Source organism: Camelus ferus, chromosome 4 (assembly GCF_009834535.1).
Source record: "Camelus ferus isolate YT-003-E chromosome 4, BCGSAC_Cfer_1.0, whole genome shotgun sequence".
Lineage (NCBI taxonomy): Eukaryota > Metazoa > Chordata > Mammalia > Artiodactyla > Camelidae > Camelus > Camelus ferus.
Genome location: NC_045699.1, coordinates 69112069 through 69127192, shown reverse-complemented (window position 1 = coordinate 69127192; position 15124 = coordinate 69112069). Strand labels below are relative to the sequence as shown.

At 54.3% G+C, this 15124-nt stretch overlaps 1 protein-coding gene across 2 annotated transcripts; it reads right to left on the bottom strand.

Annotated features, from left to right (window-relative positions):
- Nucleotides 1-110: 110 nt before the first annotated feature.
- DOLPP1 (dolichyldiphosphatase 1) lies at nt 111-9357 on the bottom strand. 2 transcript variants are annotated; one of them, XM_006181913.2, is made up of 8 exons: nt 9146-9342; nt 5574-5674; nt 5227-5311; nt 5029-5128; nt 4700-4798; nt 4046-4174; nt 3472-3561; nt 111-1603 (listed from the first exon to the last, which is right to left on the bottom strand). In XM_006181913.2, exons 1-8 carry the CDS (start codon nt 9219-9221, stop codon nt 1567-1569), a joined length of 717 nt encoding a protein of 238 aa, XP_006181975.1. In that variant the 5' UTR covers nt 9222-9342; the 3' UTR covers nt 111-1566. The 2 variants fall into 2 exon arrangements, with proteins under 2 accessions (XP_006181975.1, XP_032334514.1); XM_032478623.1 differs by lacking the exon at nt 4700-4798 and having other exon boundaries at nt 9146-9357.
- Between the last annotated feature and the right edge of the window lie 5767 nt (nt 9358-15124).

The window sequence follows — 15124 nt, the reverse complement described above, 5'->3', positions numbered from 1 at the left end:
GTCTCAGAGATACTGAGTGATTTTCTAGTCTTCGCCATATCCTTGCCCCTCAGGGTCATGTGTCCCCACAGCTGCGCCCCAGCCTCCTCTCACGAGCTCAGTCAACGTGCTCAAGCTGCCAGAGTTCAAGATTTTATTTTAAAACAATAGTAAACAATTTGATTTTTCTTATGTCAAACCACCTCACACTTGGCTTGTCTCAGGCCAAAAGTAAAAAACAAAAATAAGAAGGGAAGGAAAGGAAAATGTGGACACTGACCAACCTTCCCCAGAAATAGGCCCCTGGTCCTGGCATCTGGAATGGCTTTGGACACTGTCTTTAACAAATGAGAAAAGAAAGCACCAAAATATTGTGCTTCAGCAGCAGATTAGGAACCTCCACAAAGAAAAGGCAGGGTGGGGTGAGGGGGGATTCGAACACAGGTCCCAAGCAGCCTGGTTCAGTTCTAGAAGCTTCCGAGTCTGGAAGCATCTCTTCTCCACTCCATTTGAAACTCCATTTCAAAGCGACTTTGAGACTGGGAGGAGCCATCCTCCGAGCTGGGCAGTGGGGCTCTGTAAGCCCCCACACCCAACACAGGCTCAGGGCGACTCGAGCAGGTTCCCAGCAGCTCGGAGCCAGGCAGGGAAGGACAATGAATGTTCAGAGCACAGAGGAGAGGGAGGGGCCGGGCCAGCAGGCACCCACGGGCCCCCTCCTCTCACTGGCTCCTGGTTCCTCTGCATTTTGTTCAGGTGGAGATGAAGGCGAACCGCTACCAGATGGCAGGACAGAAAAGAGCTGTAAACAGCTTGGGTTTGCTCACCCACATGTGCAGGCTCTTTTGTCAGAAAGGGACCACTGTCTTGGGGACAGGGGACCAGAGAAAGCCCTTGTGGTGCAGGGTCAATGCGGACAGAACACAACAGCAGCCGCCAGATGCGCGCGCTCTCTGGGCCCGGCCCCCACACAGGAAACACTGAACGAGGTTCTGGAATGGCATTGGCGGCAGGGAGGGTGTGGCGTGCTCCCTCCTCCGGGGCCCCCAGGCCACCTCTTGGGCCCAGGGAGAGAGGATCTGCCCCCTGGGGCCCGGACCAAGGGCCTGGGAAGCTGACCTGGGCCCCTCCGTACATAGGGCAGCCACCGCAGAGCAGGCTCTTCCGGCCCCATCTCCAAAATCCCGCTTGCTTTTGACAAAACCAAAAAATAAATAGTTTGTATTTTTCACGCCACCTGGATTTCCTGGCCCTGGGACCCAGGGGTGCAAGCCCTCCTTCTCTACCCCACACCCTGGTGCCCAAGCCAAGGGCACTTTCCGCCCGACCGGGAGCTGGCAGCGCAGCGAGAGTCTCAGGCCGTGAGGTCCCCTGGCAGCAGGCCCTTCAGGGTCCTGGTTGAGGGGCTGGCTCAGCCCTTTGGTCCACCTTGTTCATTAAAATTAAAATAAGAAAAAAAAAAGGCTCCACTTGGTGACTTGGATCTGTAGAGGTCTCTGCCTTGTCCCTCTGTCTGTCATTCCATCCATCCTGCAAGTCGCATCGTGCAGGCCAGATCTGGAGGTTGGACCCGGCCACACTCACCGGTCACTGCAATTTGGTCCCCAGCTTGCGTTGTCTGTTCCTGCAAAATGGGGGTGGGTGTCAGATGAGGGGACTCCTGGTATTCAGTGACCCACCCCCTCAGCTGTCCCCTCCCTACCCACAGTCCCATCAAAATCAATGAATGTCCACCCCATCCCACCCCGGTAGCCCTAGTGTTTGGCTTGAGCTGGGACAATCAGAGCTCCTGCCCTGGGACCTGGGACTTGGGCCACAGAGAGGGGCAACATCTCTGGCTGAGCCTGTATTGCAAGTGCCTCAGCTCTGGAGTCCAGGTGCAGAGCCAGGAGGCCTGGGCAGGGGTGGCGGCCAGGATGACAGAAGAGAGGTGAGACGGACCTGGCTGGATTCCAATAAGCACGGGGAGTTCCCCACTCATGGATAAGCCAGCAGTTGTGCTATCAACCCAAGCAGATCAGAAGACAGTGACTTCTCCGTCTGGGATGTATGTAAGCAAAGGTTGGAGAACTATTGATGGAGGTTAGAGATTGGATCTGAGTACCTGATTTGGGGGTGGGGCTACATCCACAATGAGATCAGGAACCTGAGGGAAGCAGGGATAGTCCCACTTCCTGGAGAGCTTGGCTGAGGCTCAGAAAGGAGGTTGGGGCTCGTCTAGAGTCCCAGCTGAAATTCAGAAACCTAACTGCACCCACAGATCCTGTGTGACGCCCCCAGCCTCATCCCAGGGCTGGCCTCCTTGTTCCCTGGGCTCCAGCCACACCTGCCTCTGTTTGGTGGACTCACCAAGCTTTGTCCTACCTCAGAAGCTTTGCACACACTTTTCCCTATGCTGAGGGCACTACCTGCCAAACCCCAACTTCACCAGGCCTGCTCCCGTCCCAGTCAGGTTTACCTCACCTGTCACCTGGCCCAACCACCCCACCCCAACATCACATTCCTGTCACAAGCTCTCAAGCCCAAGGTGCTGATCACACAAGTAGATGCCTCATTCCTCATGTCTCCCTCTGCCAGCCACTGCCTTCACTCTGTGCCCACCCCCAGCACACAGCCTGGCACAGACCAGGTATGCCTGGAAATTTTGGTAAAGAAGGCATGTGGTAACCAGCTGGGCAGGGCAGTACCTGGAGGTATGGGGCAGGCAGGGCAGGGCCACTCTGGGAGCTAGGTGGAGAGCCTGGGCCAGCTGGGGCCTTCCGCCAATAATGGGATTGCCTGCCCTAACCCCCTCAAATCCCCTTTCCTCACGGATCCAGGGCTTTAGCCTTAAGTTCATTAAGATAATTTGAACCATGATGTACTGGCACATTTTCTGGCTGCTGCGACTCCCTACCCCGTCCCATGTTCCCTCTCACCAGGAGCCCAGTATTCCTCAGGAAGCCTCCCAGGCTTACCTGAAGCCCAACCTCACCTCAGCTCCCCTCTGAACCTGGGGAGAAGCCAGGCCTTCCCCACCCCAGCTGGCACCCCACCCAGGATTTGGGGTGAGTGGAGAGGAGAGTTGAGTCAGAAGGCTCCAAAGCTAGATTCACCCTGACTTGCTGTGCAACCACGGGCGCCCCTCACTGCCCCTAGGATCACCCCCCATAAGGAAGTGTCTGGACTAAGCAGTCCCAAGGCAGGGTCCACACACAGGCACCCTGGGAACCTTGGCTGCCCCGTTCTCCGGTTCTGAAGCATGGCTCTGGGCCAAAACAGCCTGGGGTTCCAGCCCAGCTCCCACACCCACAATCTGCAAGTCCTTGGTCAAGTGACTCCTCTCCTCTCTGAGCCCCAGTTTTCTCATCTGTAAGATGGGGTCCAGGGGAGGATTTCATGAGATGGTATAAGAAAAGTGCTTAGACAAGTGCCTGGCCCTTGGGGAGCCTTGCAAAAATGGGGGCAGAGCTTCCCTAGGGCTACCCAGTAACTGCTGTCCCCTGGACTCACCTGGCTTCTGCCCGGGTTACTGTGTACTCAAACCAGAGTACGTTGGGAATGAGGCTCGTGTCGCGGATTAGGAAGAACTCAGAGACAGGCCTGGGGAGACAGACACCCAGAAAGTCAGGACCGTATCAGGGCATGAGTCTGTGCCCCAACCAGTGCCTGGGCCAGGGGTGCTCCCTCCTCTGAGCACTCAGTCTTTGCCTGGCCTGTGACCCCAGGGCCACTGAGAGACCCAGACATGTCACCCATGTGACACTCAGGCAGGGATACTGCCCCACGGTATACACAGCCCAGAAGGACTCGGACTGCTTTCTAAGTCCCTCAGAGGCTAGGCAAGGACCGAGGCCAGTACCTTGGTTTCTGGGCTGAGGAAACCCCTGGGGGAGGTGGAAGCCAGGCAAGCGGGGCCGGCAGCCTTATGCCCACCAGAGGCCTGGGCACTAGGGCCTCCCAGGGAGACAGGGTCAGGGCGCATGGGTCCTCCCACTGATGGCCCCTTCTGCAAGAGGGGATAGGAGCCATGATGTCTGGGAATGTGGGGGGAGCGGGGACAGCAACAGGGGCAGGAGACAGTTACCAGGCTGCTATCCTAGGAAACAGTGGGGTGAGGACCTCCTGGGTGAAGACGAACCAGGCAATGGCCATGAGGCCTCCAGCAACGCCCCCATAGAGGACCTGGCTCCAGGTGTGATACAGCAGGTAGACCCTGGGCCAAAGACAGGGAAGTTCATGAGAGCCAGCCAGAGACAGGCCTGCACAATCCCCCCCACCCACCCAAATGCATGCACATGGGGAGACATACACAGACAGGACAGACTCATGCGACCACACGGACTCAGATCTACTTTCACAAGGAGGTGGGGATTTGGACCCCAACAACTGCTCCCCTAACTCTATAAGTGAAAGGATGGCTCGGCTGAGATTTGCCTTTCTGTCTAGCCCTTGAACTCAGAATTTGTCTGCAAGGGGCTCCTCCAGGACACTGGGAACAGATGGCTGATGTATAGGTGTCCCCGGAACCATGGGCCCAGCCAAGAGGAGAGAGCAAGGACTGGGCTGGAAGGGGCAGCTGGAGCCCTGTCCCTTTAAAATGAGACAACAGGGACCCCCTTCTCAGCCTTGCCCTACAGAGTCCGGGACTTGGGTCCATAGTGGGGGCCACTAGGGACCAAGAATCCAGCAAGACCCCAGTGGGCCAGGTGTGGAGCGGGGGCTCTCCTCCCCTCTGTACCTGCTGTAGGAGACTAGAAAGGCCATTGTGAGGAGCCCCAGGGAGAGCACGTGCCTCCAGAGCAAGTCCAGGAATCTGGCGTTGTTCGTTTGGTGCATTCTGGGAAAACAAGCCTGTCAGATGGCCTCAGTCCACAGCCCGGAGCCAAGGCCTCCCAGAAGCCCCGGCCCCATCCACATGCTCCCTAGGCATCTTCTGCCTTGTCTACAGCTCCTCCCACCCCCAGGAGAGGCCAGGCTCCAAGGGGTATCCAAAGGGCTAGCAGTGAGTCCCTGGCAGAGCCCAGCCTGGGCCAGTTCAGGGACACCCCAGCTAGGGCAGAAGCTCACCTTAAATACAGGAAAAGGAAGGAATAGACGGAGAAGAACCACATAAACTGGGAATGGCTGGAGGGCATCCCGTATTTGGTGCCCACTCCCATGTGGGGGCCTAGGAGAGAGAGAGCAGAGCATGATGGGAAGAGGCAGGCCTCCCAGCAATGCCCCCACCTGGGGGACCCCCTCAGATGGCCACAGCCTGGGCCCTACCTCCACAGGGCCGTGGCTCCTGGATGACGTGTTTGATCAGCCAGTTGACCCCCTCATTCAGTGCCAGGCCCCCGAGGAACGAGATCTGCCAGGGAGATGTGTGGTCAGCAGGGCCGCTGTATGTCTTCTGGTCACCACCCAGCCCAAAGACCGTGGCCTCTGACTAAATCTCCCAGCCCAACTAGAGAACAACCTGGAACCAGCCAGGAGGCTCCACACACCTCAAGAAGGGTGGAGGCATGGGAGGGAATGCAAAGCCCCTGGGATGGACTGGGGTGGCCCCTCCTCCCTGGGGTGGGAGCGCTGGGGAGCAGCGGGGCCGGGGGGCGGCAGACAGACTCACTCACCGTGTGCAGCTCCCTCTTGAATATGATGAGGGTCACAAAACCAACAATGATAAATATGGGACTGAGGCTCAGGTAGGCAAGGAGGTGGCCAGAGAGATCACCTGGGCAAGATAAGGAGCACAGGATGAAGACAGAGCATGGCCATCGAAGAGGGCCCGGCCCCCAGCAAGGCAAGCAGGACCTGAGTCAGAGAGGCTGTCCCAGCTGGGCCCAGAATGCAGGACCAGGCAGCTGTGGATGCCTCAGTGCACCAGCTGACCACTCCACCTCAGGTATGGGCACAGCGTGTCTGGGTCTGTTTACTGAGCCCTCAAGTTCACAGATCGTGAGGTTAAAGCAGGTGCCTTGACTGTCCCCATTCTATAGATGAAAAGACTGAGTCGCATAGGGGTAGCATGACTTGTTCAAAGTCACACAGCCAGAATGAGGTGGGATCTGACTAAAATCCAGGTCTCTGGCCTGGTCCAGGTACTATACCCATCACTCCGCTAAGCAGAAATCTAAACCATCCTTGGTCTGTACCAGGAGACAGCCCAGAGGGACACAGGTGTCTCCGGAACGCAGTGCTGCGCTGAGGCTGCCCCAGCTAAGCCCTAGGGCTCCGGTGGAACCTGGTATTCTCTGGACATCATAGAAACATGGACCTACACTGCAAACCCTGACAGGGACCAAGGCCAGGGGCAAAGAGAAGGTTGCACTGCCCACTATGGCCACCTGTTGCAGTAACAGCTTCTCACCATCCCCCTACTGGCAAAAAATTAGCTACCTATTGAATATCTGCTTTTTATCCACCAACAGGCCCGGGAGGGAGACAGTGTGAGGACCACGAGCCCCTTTGAGAGGTGAGGACCCTGAAGCCAACAGACGAGAGCCACTTACCCCCTTGCTCAAGGGCAGAATCCAAAGGCCGCCCTCGTCATCTGAGACAGGGCAGTTATGTGGCCACTTAGGTCAGAGGGCATGGTTCAGTTCCTGTGTCAGCACTTGCTGGCTACATGACCTCAGGCAAGGACTTTACCTCCCTTAGACTCAGCTCTCTCACCCATGAAATGGAAATCTTACTACCCACCTCCTATAGTTGTGGGAGCTTTGGTGTGACCAGGCCTGTGACACACCCAGCTCAGTCCCTGACACCCAAGATACTACCATGTTGGGAGAACCCAGCGTGGGAAATGGTGCCACCATGAGCCTGGCAGCAGGAAAGTGCCCACACAGGACTGAGCCTAGGTTCCAGGCTGAAGAAATGGGCACACACCTGGCCTCACTCACACTCACACCTACCCAGGGTAGGGCTGACTGAACTGGCCTGGGAGAGCAGGCCAGCAACACAGGTCCAAGTGTGGGTGCAGCCATAAGCCCGCTGGATGACACTGGGTGAGGCCCTTCCCTTTTCTGGGTCTCTGTCTCCTCATCCAGACAATAGCTCCTTCCAACCCAGAGATTCTGGGTCTCTCAGCTGCCCAGCTGATGCCCAGAGCACTGGGTCATGAGGACAGGAAGTAGCTGGTACCCCTAAACCTTTGGCCATTTCCATGGCCTATCCCACTGCAAGGCACTACCCTTGGGACTTCCTGCAGATGCTGTTGGCCACTCTGGCTTCACCATTTCTCTGATCGAAGCCCCTCTGGATAAGTCCCACCTCAGCCCTGCTCATCAGGCCCTGCAGTCCTGGCCCTGCTTCCCTCCCACCCTCTGCTCCAGTTCCAGGGAGCAAAGTCTAGTTCGCTGAAAGCACTGTGCTCTGTCCTACTTCTGGACCTTTGCACACACTGTTTCCCCCACCCGGGATGCTGTCTAGGTTAACGCAACATAAATTAAGTACCCATCACAGCGGGGGAAAAAAAAAAAAAAAGACACATTCCTGCCATTGCCCAGCTCTCAGAATCTATAACCGGGGCACCATTCTTGACACCACTCGTAAATGCAGATATCCGGCCAGTGGCCAGTGTCTGTCTCACCCTTTCCATGGGAGGCTCCATGAGTGCAGGGATAGGATCTCTACACTCCACTCAATCCCTCAAGTCCAGCACAGTGCCTGGCACTTAACTGGGCTCAAAAATTATGTTAAATGATTGGAGAATGGATGAAGGAAGCAAGGGTCAGTGTGATGAAGCGTGCAGAGGAAATGTGCAGGGATTCACAGAAGAGTTAGCACACGACTAGACCTCAGGGGAGGCCCCCAGGCTGAGCCAGGTCTCTCCTCCAGGTACCCACAGTCCCTGCAAAGGGTCCCTCATCACAGCCTGAGTCATGCTGCTCACATCTGCCAGATTCCTTCTCCTCGCCATGAGAACCCGAGAAGCTACTCCCAGGCCAGGGAGGGGAAATCATGAAGGTGCTGAGGCCTTAGGCAAGTCCCTTCCCCCACCCAGGCCTTGGTTTCTCTCCTGTAAAGTCGAGTTTTTCACAGTCCGAGAGTCCCAGAGATTATCGGCCTGTTCACCATTCTAAATACAGAGTAAGCCCAGGGCCTAGCATTCAGGAGGCGCTCAGTGGATATCAGCTGAAAGACAGTGAATGGTGGGCGGGCAGGCAGGCAGGCAGACGGTAAGGCCACCCCTTCCCCAGTATAACCCACAACACCTAGGGTCAAAGTTCCCTGGCATCCAGCCCTGGGGCCCTCAGTAGAGCCAGGTTCTCACATCTCTGCCTATAAGAGCAGCATGAGCAGACCCTTCCAGGAGCAACCAGAGCTCAATGAGGGGGCCCCCAGCCTCACCCAACACCCAACCATCTTACCCAGAGATGGCAGGGTGAGCTTGAGAGGGTCCTGGGAAGGTGGGATCTTGTTAACTGCAGTTATTTATTGAATGCTTACTGTATGCCAGGCACTGCACTCAGCATTTCTCACACCTCCTGTTTTCGATTCTCACACCACCACTAGAAGGGAGGCACTGTGATTAGTTCCACTTTAGAGAGGCACAGAGAGGTGAAGTCACTTGCACAAGGCCTCAGCCTGAACTCTGACCCCAAGGCCCAAGCTCTGCACCACTCTACTAGACCGCCTCCAGAAAGGTCACTACAGGAACTCCCAGATGGAAAACCCTGCGCTTCTACGAATGTGTCTGATGGGAAGCTCCAGAAGTCAACATCCCGGGGGCTGCCTGGCCTCGATTTGCACACTCCTAGCAATGGGGATCTCTTTCTCACAGACAGCCCAGAAGCACTGTTCGAAGGAAACAGGCACTCCCTACATGCCTGGGATAGAGTCTGGCCTCTCTGGCTCCAGGAAGGCCGGCAAGAAAGGCTCAGGTCCAGGCTAGTGATCCTTTCCCGCTTCACACAGACCCTCACCCCATTACAATCCACCCGAGCCCCTGGACCCGGCGGGGCTCCCGGGTCGCGCAGCCGCAGAGTACGCGAGCGAACCGCTCAACGATTTCGCCCAGCTCATCGCCGCACCACTGCGCCTGCGCGGCGCGCGCGCCGGCCGAACCCCTCCATGGCTCACTATTTGACAGTTCCCACCCCGGTCCCGCGGCGCCCCCTCCGCGGGCTTGCGCCGGCCGGAGGGCCCGAGGCTGACAGGCTGGCCCCAGGAAGGCGTCCTCGGGGCTGGGGTCACCTTTTACCTGCAGGATATTCGACGTGGGTGAGGGTCACCGGCCGCCATGAAGCGGGGAGCGAGCACTGTCCGTCCGCTGCCATCTTACCCGGAGACCGGGCTTCGCCGAGCAGCCAATGGGGAGCCAGGGGGGCGGTGGCCCTGACCTATCACGCCAGGGAGACGCCACGCACCCAATCGGAGGCCGATACAGGTAGAGACGCAGCCATTCAGCGTGCAAGCCGTGGGGCTGGCCCGTGCGTCGAATTGGAAAGCAGGGCCCCTCGGAGCCTGCGAGCCGGCCAAGCCGGTGCCCAATCTGGGGTGAGCGCAGGTAGATGTCTGGCCAATCAGAGAAGAGGAGGGGTTTAGCACACAACAGAGAGCAGAATAGCCAATCAGAAGGTGAGACCGGCTCGCGGTGTGGGCAGGGCAGGCCAATCAGATGTTAGCTTCGGGGGCGTGTTGAACTTTGGTGGGAGCTTTGGTTTGGCGGAGACCTGAGCCGAGTGCAGGCTTCCTCGGTACCGGGAGCCCGTCGGGGGTCTGCGGGACCTGGGCGCCCATTAGAGCTCGTCCTCGAAGCGGGGAGGCGGCCTCGGCATGATAGGGTCTGAACCCACTTTCAGTTATGAGTAAACTGAGGGCAGAGACCCAGAAGGGACTTGTTTTCCTTTTCCCTTTGCTGACCGGCAACAGAGCAAGTCTCAAAACGGACCACCTTTCTTCGGGGCGAAGCGCACAGTTGGCGCCCCAAATGCTTTATGGAATGGAAGCTTAACTGGTGCTAAGAGTGGAAGCTTAATTGAAATTAAGAAAGACTCTGTCACTCATTTCATTCAATTAGCACGTTTATTGATTCAGTCATATTTATACTGCTTAATGAATCATCTTGGGAGCATTTTAAATGAGAGGCTGGTTTTCCGCCTACACCTCAGTTTTCCCAAAACATTCCTCTCAGTGTCCTACAAGGCCTTGTGTAAACAGCCACACCTTACCACCCACGCCCCTTTTTCCCACTGCCACTGTCTCTCTGGCTAGACTTCAGTACTTACAGTCCAGGTAAAGTGTCCTGGCCCCACTTGTATCCTAGCCTTTGCACATGCTGTTCTGGCTGCCTGGAATGCATCACCTCTCTGCCCTGCTTTGCTTGGCCAAGTCTGTCTCAGGTGTCTGTTCTCCCTGAGAGGTTTCCATGGCCAGGAGGGGGGCCTCCCCTGGGCTCTCACAGTTGCATCTCCTCTCCTACTTCAGTGCTGACCTCACTGGACTGTGATTGGTTCCTTGTCTGTCTCTCCGTTGAACAACTTTTCGAGGACTTCACGCAGCACTACAATCAGCTTGTAGAAAATGGGGCCCAAGTTGATCCAGTAGATCTGAGTTGGAGCCTGGGAGTCTACATTCTTATGTCTTCTGGGGTTCTGAGATCAGTGGTTCCAGCCACAACTGGAGAAGACCCGGGCAACATGAAGGACAGAGCCTGTTATGTATTGAAGATGGGCCCAGACCGATGCTAGAACAAACACCTGATAGACAGCAAAAGTGCTTATGAGAAGTGAGAATACAGCAGAGAATTCCACTGACCAGAGTGGCTCACTCTGTGAGTCTGCCAGGCAGCTGGAGTCAGTACCATGGGCTGGGCTGAAAGGGCTGGGGGGATGATGGTGGCTCAAAACCCACTAGCAAGCCAGGAGGTCCCAGCCCCCCCACAACTGTACACAGCTACCCACCCAGTCCAACCTGGGCTTGTCTGGGTCAACTGGCCCCACTTCCCTGTCACCTGCCCTCAGCTACCTCAGGCACTGCCATTATTAGCCTCTGACAGGCAGGATGTGTGAGGAGTGGGCTGTGAGTTTCCCAGAATAGTCACCTGGGACGGAGCAGCCATCCCTGGTTAGAAGCCATTTCACAGATGAGCAAATCGGCCTGAGAGGCCAAGCCCTTGAAATCCAGGCCTATCTGACTCCAGAGTCCTCTCACCTCAGGGGGAAATGTTCTGTAAAAAGTGATGAGGGTGAGGAACTGCAAAATGAGAAGGAGTTATCTGGGGTGCGGTTGCCCTGGCAGAGGGATGAAACAGCACAGGATGAAATGGGCAAGAAAGAGGCAGGGGTAAGGTGCTGGGAGTGTGGGGATCGGCAGGGGCCTGGCCTCCCAAAACTTTGAGGGCCCACTACTGGTGAGTACAGAGGGGAGCTTGAAAGATGGTTTAGTTATTTGGTTTGCTTTTGCTTTTGCAACAAATTCAAATATAACATTCATACAGGAAAATCCAGAAATCAAATGTGTATAGCTTGATGAAGCTTCACAAACTAAACAAGCCTGTGTAAGCAGCACCCCAGATCAAGACCCAGAGCCCCAGAAGCTCCTGACACCCCCTCTAGGCTAAGATGACCACCATCCCAGCTTCTAACACTATACGTTAGGTTGGTCTGATCTGCATACTTCCTGTAAGCAGAATCCTACTGTATGTACTTTTTGCGTGTGTCTCCTTTCACTAGCATTATGTTTGTGAAATTTTTGACCATGCTGTGGCCTCTAGTTGTAATTCACTCTTGCTGTTAGTATTCCATGGTGTAAACACATCATAGTTTATTTTCCATTCAACTTTTGATAGATATTGGGATGTTTCCAGGTCTGGGGTTTTAGGAATAGGGCTGCTAGGAACATCTTAGTGCATACCTTTGGTGTACGCGTAGATGCTTTTCCGATGGAGATGTGCCATTGCAGGGTCCCACAAGATGGCAAAGATGACAGTTCAGACCTGCCGTGTAGACGAGGAGCTGGGTGGTGCAGGCATGAATGCTGTGAGGAGACCCCTGGGAGGCTGCAAGAGCCACTCGTCTCCTCCGTGAGCTGACGGGTGGACCAGTGATGCACCTGGTATCACTCAGCATCCTGGGATGTGCTCCATCCTTAGTCACTCGTGTTATCTCCACTACAGGCTGCGAGGCAGCTCTTAATGTGCCCACTTTGTAGCTGAGGACAGTAAGGCTCTGGGTGTCCCACCTCAGAGCCTGACTGTCACCTGGCCAGTGTGTGGCAGAGTCAGGGTTGAATCCAGGTCTACCTGATAGGCAGGACCACCTTCTGAACCACCCTGCATCCCATCAACCAAACTGCAGGCTGCCTCCTCCCACTGTCCAGGAGGAGTCCTCAGACAAGCCCCAGCTGTCCCAGGCAGGGCCGGCCTTTCACTTTGACCTCTCCTCTGGCAGGGAGTTCACAGACAGGGCGGCCCCCAGATTAGAGGCACGAAGTCTAAGTCTGTGCACCACACCCCAGCCACACAGGCTTGTGCTCAGAGTCCTGAGGAAACTCTTCCCTTCTCTAGGGGTGGTTCCCCGAAATGTGTCAGCTGCCACCCCCTAGATTAGAGGTTCATTCATTCACTTCAGGGACTATTTGAGTGCCTCAGTGGTGCCAGACCATGTGTATGTGTCAGTGATGAAGAGAGAAAGGTGGGGAGGAGGAAGGACGCTGCCTTGGAGAATCTCCCATTCCCATGGGGGTCATGTTGCTCCTGGATCCCAAAGATGCCAGTAAGAAAGACAGACGATCTCAAAGTAGGAGTGACAGTTTTGGCTTCAAAACCTCTGAGAGGAGCCACTCATGGTCTGTGTGTCAGAATAGAAGCTTCTGGAAGTCAGGGCCTAGAGTTCCAAACATCATGGGGCCAAGTCTTCGAGACACATTGGCTCAATCCCGTGGGCCGCAAGTGCCTGTGGTTTGTGGCATGTGCTGACTGCCATGGTGTAAATACTCTTTTGTGGCCACTTTCTAGCCACCACCATGGTGGTTCTGAACAAGCAGTTAGGGAGAGATGCAGTCAGCAGATGGGGTGGGAGCCGGCGCCAGGGCACTCTGCCGCTGCCTGTGCGGCATCTGGCACAGTGCTTGGCACACAGTAGGTGCACAGGAAATACAAACGAATGATCCTTCTTCGACTGTCCTGTTGCATTTGTCTGTGCACCCTGGGAGCCATTTCTATTGTGATTGAAAGGACTGTTTACTGAGCAATTGATGTGAACCACATCGTGGGCCAGAGATAACACCATGGATCTTATCCTCCACAACCCACCCCGCTTCACGCTGCATGAGAATCAGCCTCGTGGGTGATGGGGCAGAAGCCCTACAGCTGTTTGTGGCCCAATGTAAACTCAAACAACTCCAAGGTGAAGGACATCGGGCATGGATAGAGCGTTGGGCAGGACTCAGGAGACATGAATGTTCATCCTGGGGCTGCCAGAAACTACTGTATGCACTGGGGAGGTCATCCTCCCCTCTCAATTTCCCTCTCATCAACAAGGGGGCTGGAATCAGTTACCCACTGCTGTGTAACAAGCCAGCCCAAAGCCTAGTGCCTTAAGACCATCACCATTTTTTAAAATTTTACCTATCTATCTATCTATCTATCTATCTATCTATCTATCTATCTATCTATCTATCTATCTTCCCTTAACGGAGGTGCTGGGAATTGAACCCAGGACCTCGTGCACACCAGGCACACATTCTGCCTCTGAGTTAATTATACCCCCACCCTAGACCATCACAATTTTATTGTTCAAGATCTGCCACTTGGCAGAGCTCAATTCAGCTGGGTCACTCATGCAGCTGGTGACTTGACTGGGCCTGTACAGTCCAAGGGGCCTCCCTCAAATCTGGCACTTAGGTGGGGCTGCTGGCCAGGGTGCCACATTCTCCTCCACGTGGCTTCCCCAGCAGAGTAGCCAAGGTTTTCATGGCTACAAACACTCTGCAAGAGGGCAAGTCCCAGTGCACCAGGGCTCACCAAGCCTCTGCTTGCATCACATCACTCTTGTCCCACTGACCAAAGCAGGTCACATGGCCAAGGTCAGAGCTGACATGGGACAGAACTATACAAGGACATGGATTCCAAGAGGCATGATTGTTGGGGCTGTGATTCTAATAGTCCACTGTCCGCCACAGAAATAAATGGGCCAGGATTCCCCTGAGGGCCTTCCCAGCTCTGTCTCTGGGATTCTGAGCTTCCTGGGAGTTGTTATGCTAGAAAGGACGTGCTCAAAGAATGATTTGGGGTCAGGGGGGTGTCTTAAAGACCCAGGAGACAGCTCAAAGGTTCTCCTGCTTGTCAAATATGTGACCAAATGAGCATCAGAAAACTGATTGTAACTGATTGTAAATATCAAACAAAAAAACCTGGGAGTCCATAGTGGTATTCAAAAGAGAAAAGGTAAAACTTATTGCAGAATGCTGTTCAGCAACAGAGAAATAAAATACCGATACATGCCATAAAATGGATGTATCTCAAAAACATTATTCTGTGTAAAGAAGCCAACCACAAAAGACCATATATTGGATGGTTCCATCTTCTGGAAATGTCCAGTAAAGGCAAATCTTGAGAGAAAGTAAATTAGTGATGACCTGGGGGCTGGGGGATTCACTACAATTGAGCACAAGAGGGCTTCTGGGGGTGATGGAAATACTCGAACGATATTGTGGTAACAGGTACACACTTCTGTAAAGTGATTAAAAACAAATGGTTAAAGTGAGTGCATTCTTTGGCATACAAATCATACCTTTATAAAGCTGTTTAAACCAAACACTTATCTGCCAGCATTGGAGGTAATCATATCAGCTTGTGTCTAGAATCGGTAAGGGAAAGATTCAGACATCTATCCTCCTTTTAGGTGGAACTGGAGTCCATTTCCAGTTGGCTGAGAGAAGCTTCTTTTCAGAATCCCAGCAGATATTAGAGAGCTGTTGATCATTTTTAAGGTGTGATTATGGTATTGTGGTTATGCCAGAGAACTACCTTATTTTCAAGACCTGCTTATTCAAGTAGTTTAGGAAGGAAATACAAGCCTAAAACATAACCTAAAATATTTTAGAAAAGAACTATATACATGAAATAATATGGAAGGATGTTTATTACTGACTCAAAGTGTTGATTTCATGGGTGTTCTTTATACGGTTTCCTTTTTAACTTTTCTGGACATTTAAAGTTTTCAAAGTGAAATTTTTT

Coding starts and splice junctions, on each gene's coding strand:
- DOLPP1 (XM_006181913.2), bottom strand. CDS start 9,221: ATGGCAGCGGACGGACAGTGCTCGCTCCCCGCTTCATGGCGGCCGGTG. Junction 4,799..5,028: donor TTCCTTTTCCTGTATTTAAG/GTGAGCTTCTGC, acceptor TTGTTTTCCCAG/AATGCACCAAACGAACAACG. Junction 4,175..4,699: donor TTTCTAGTCTCCTACAGCAG/GTACAGAGGGGA, acceptor TCTTTGGCCCAG/GGTCTACCTGCTGTATCACA.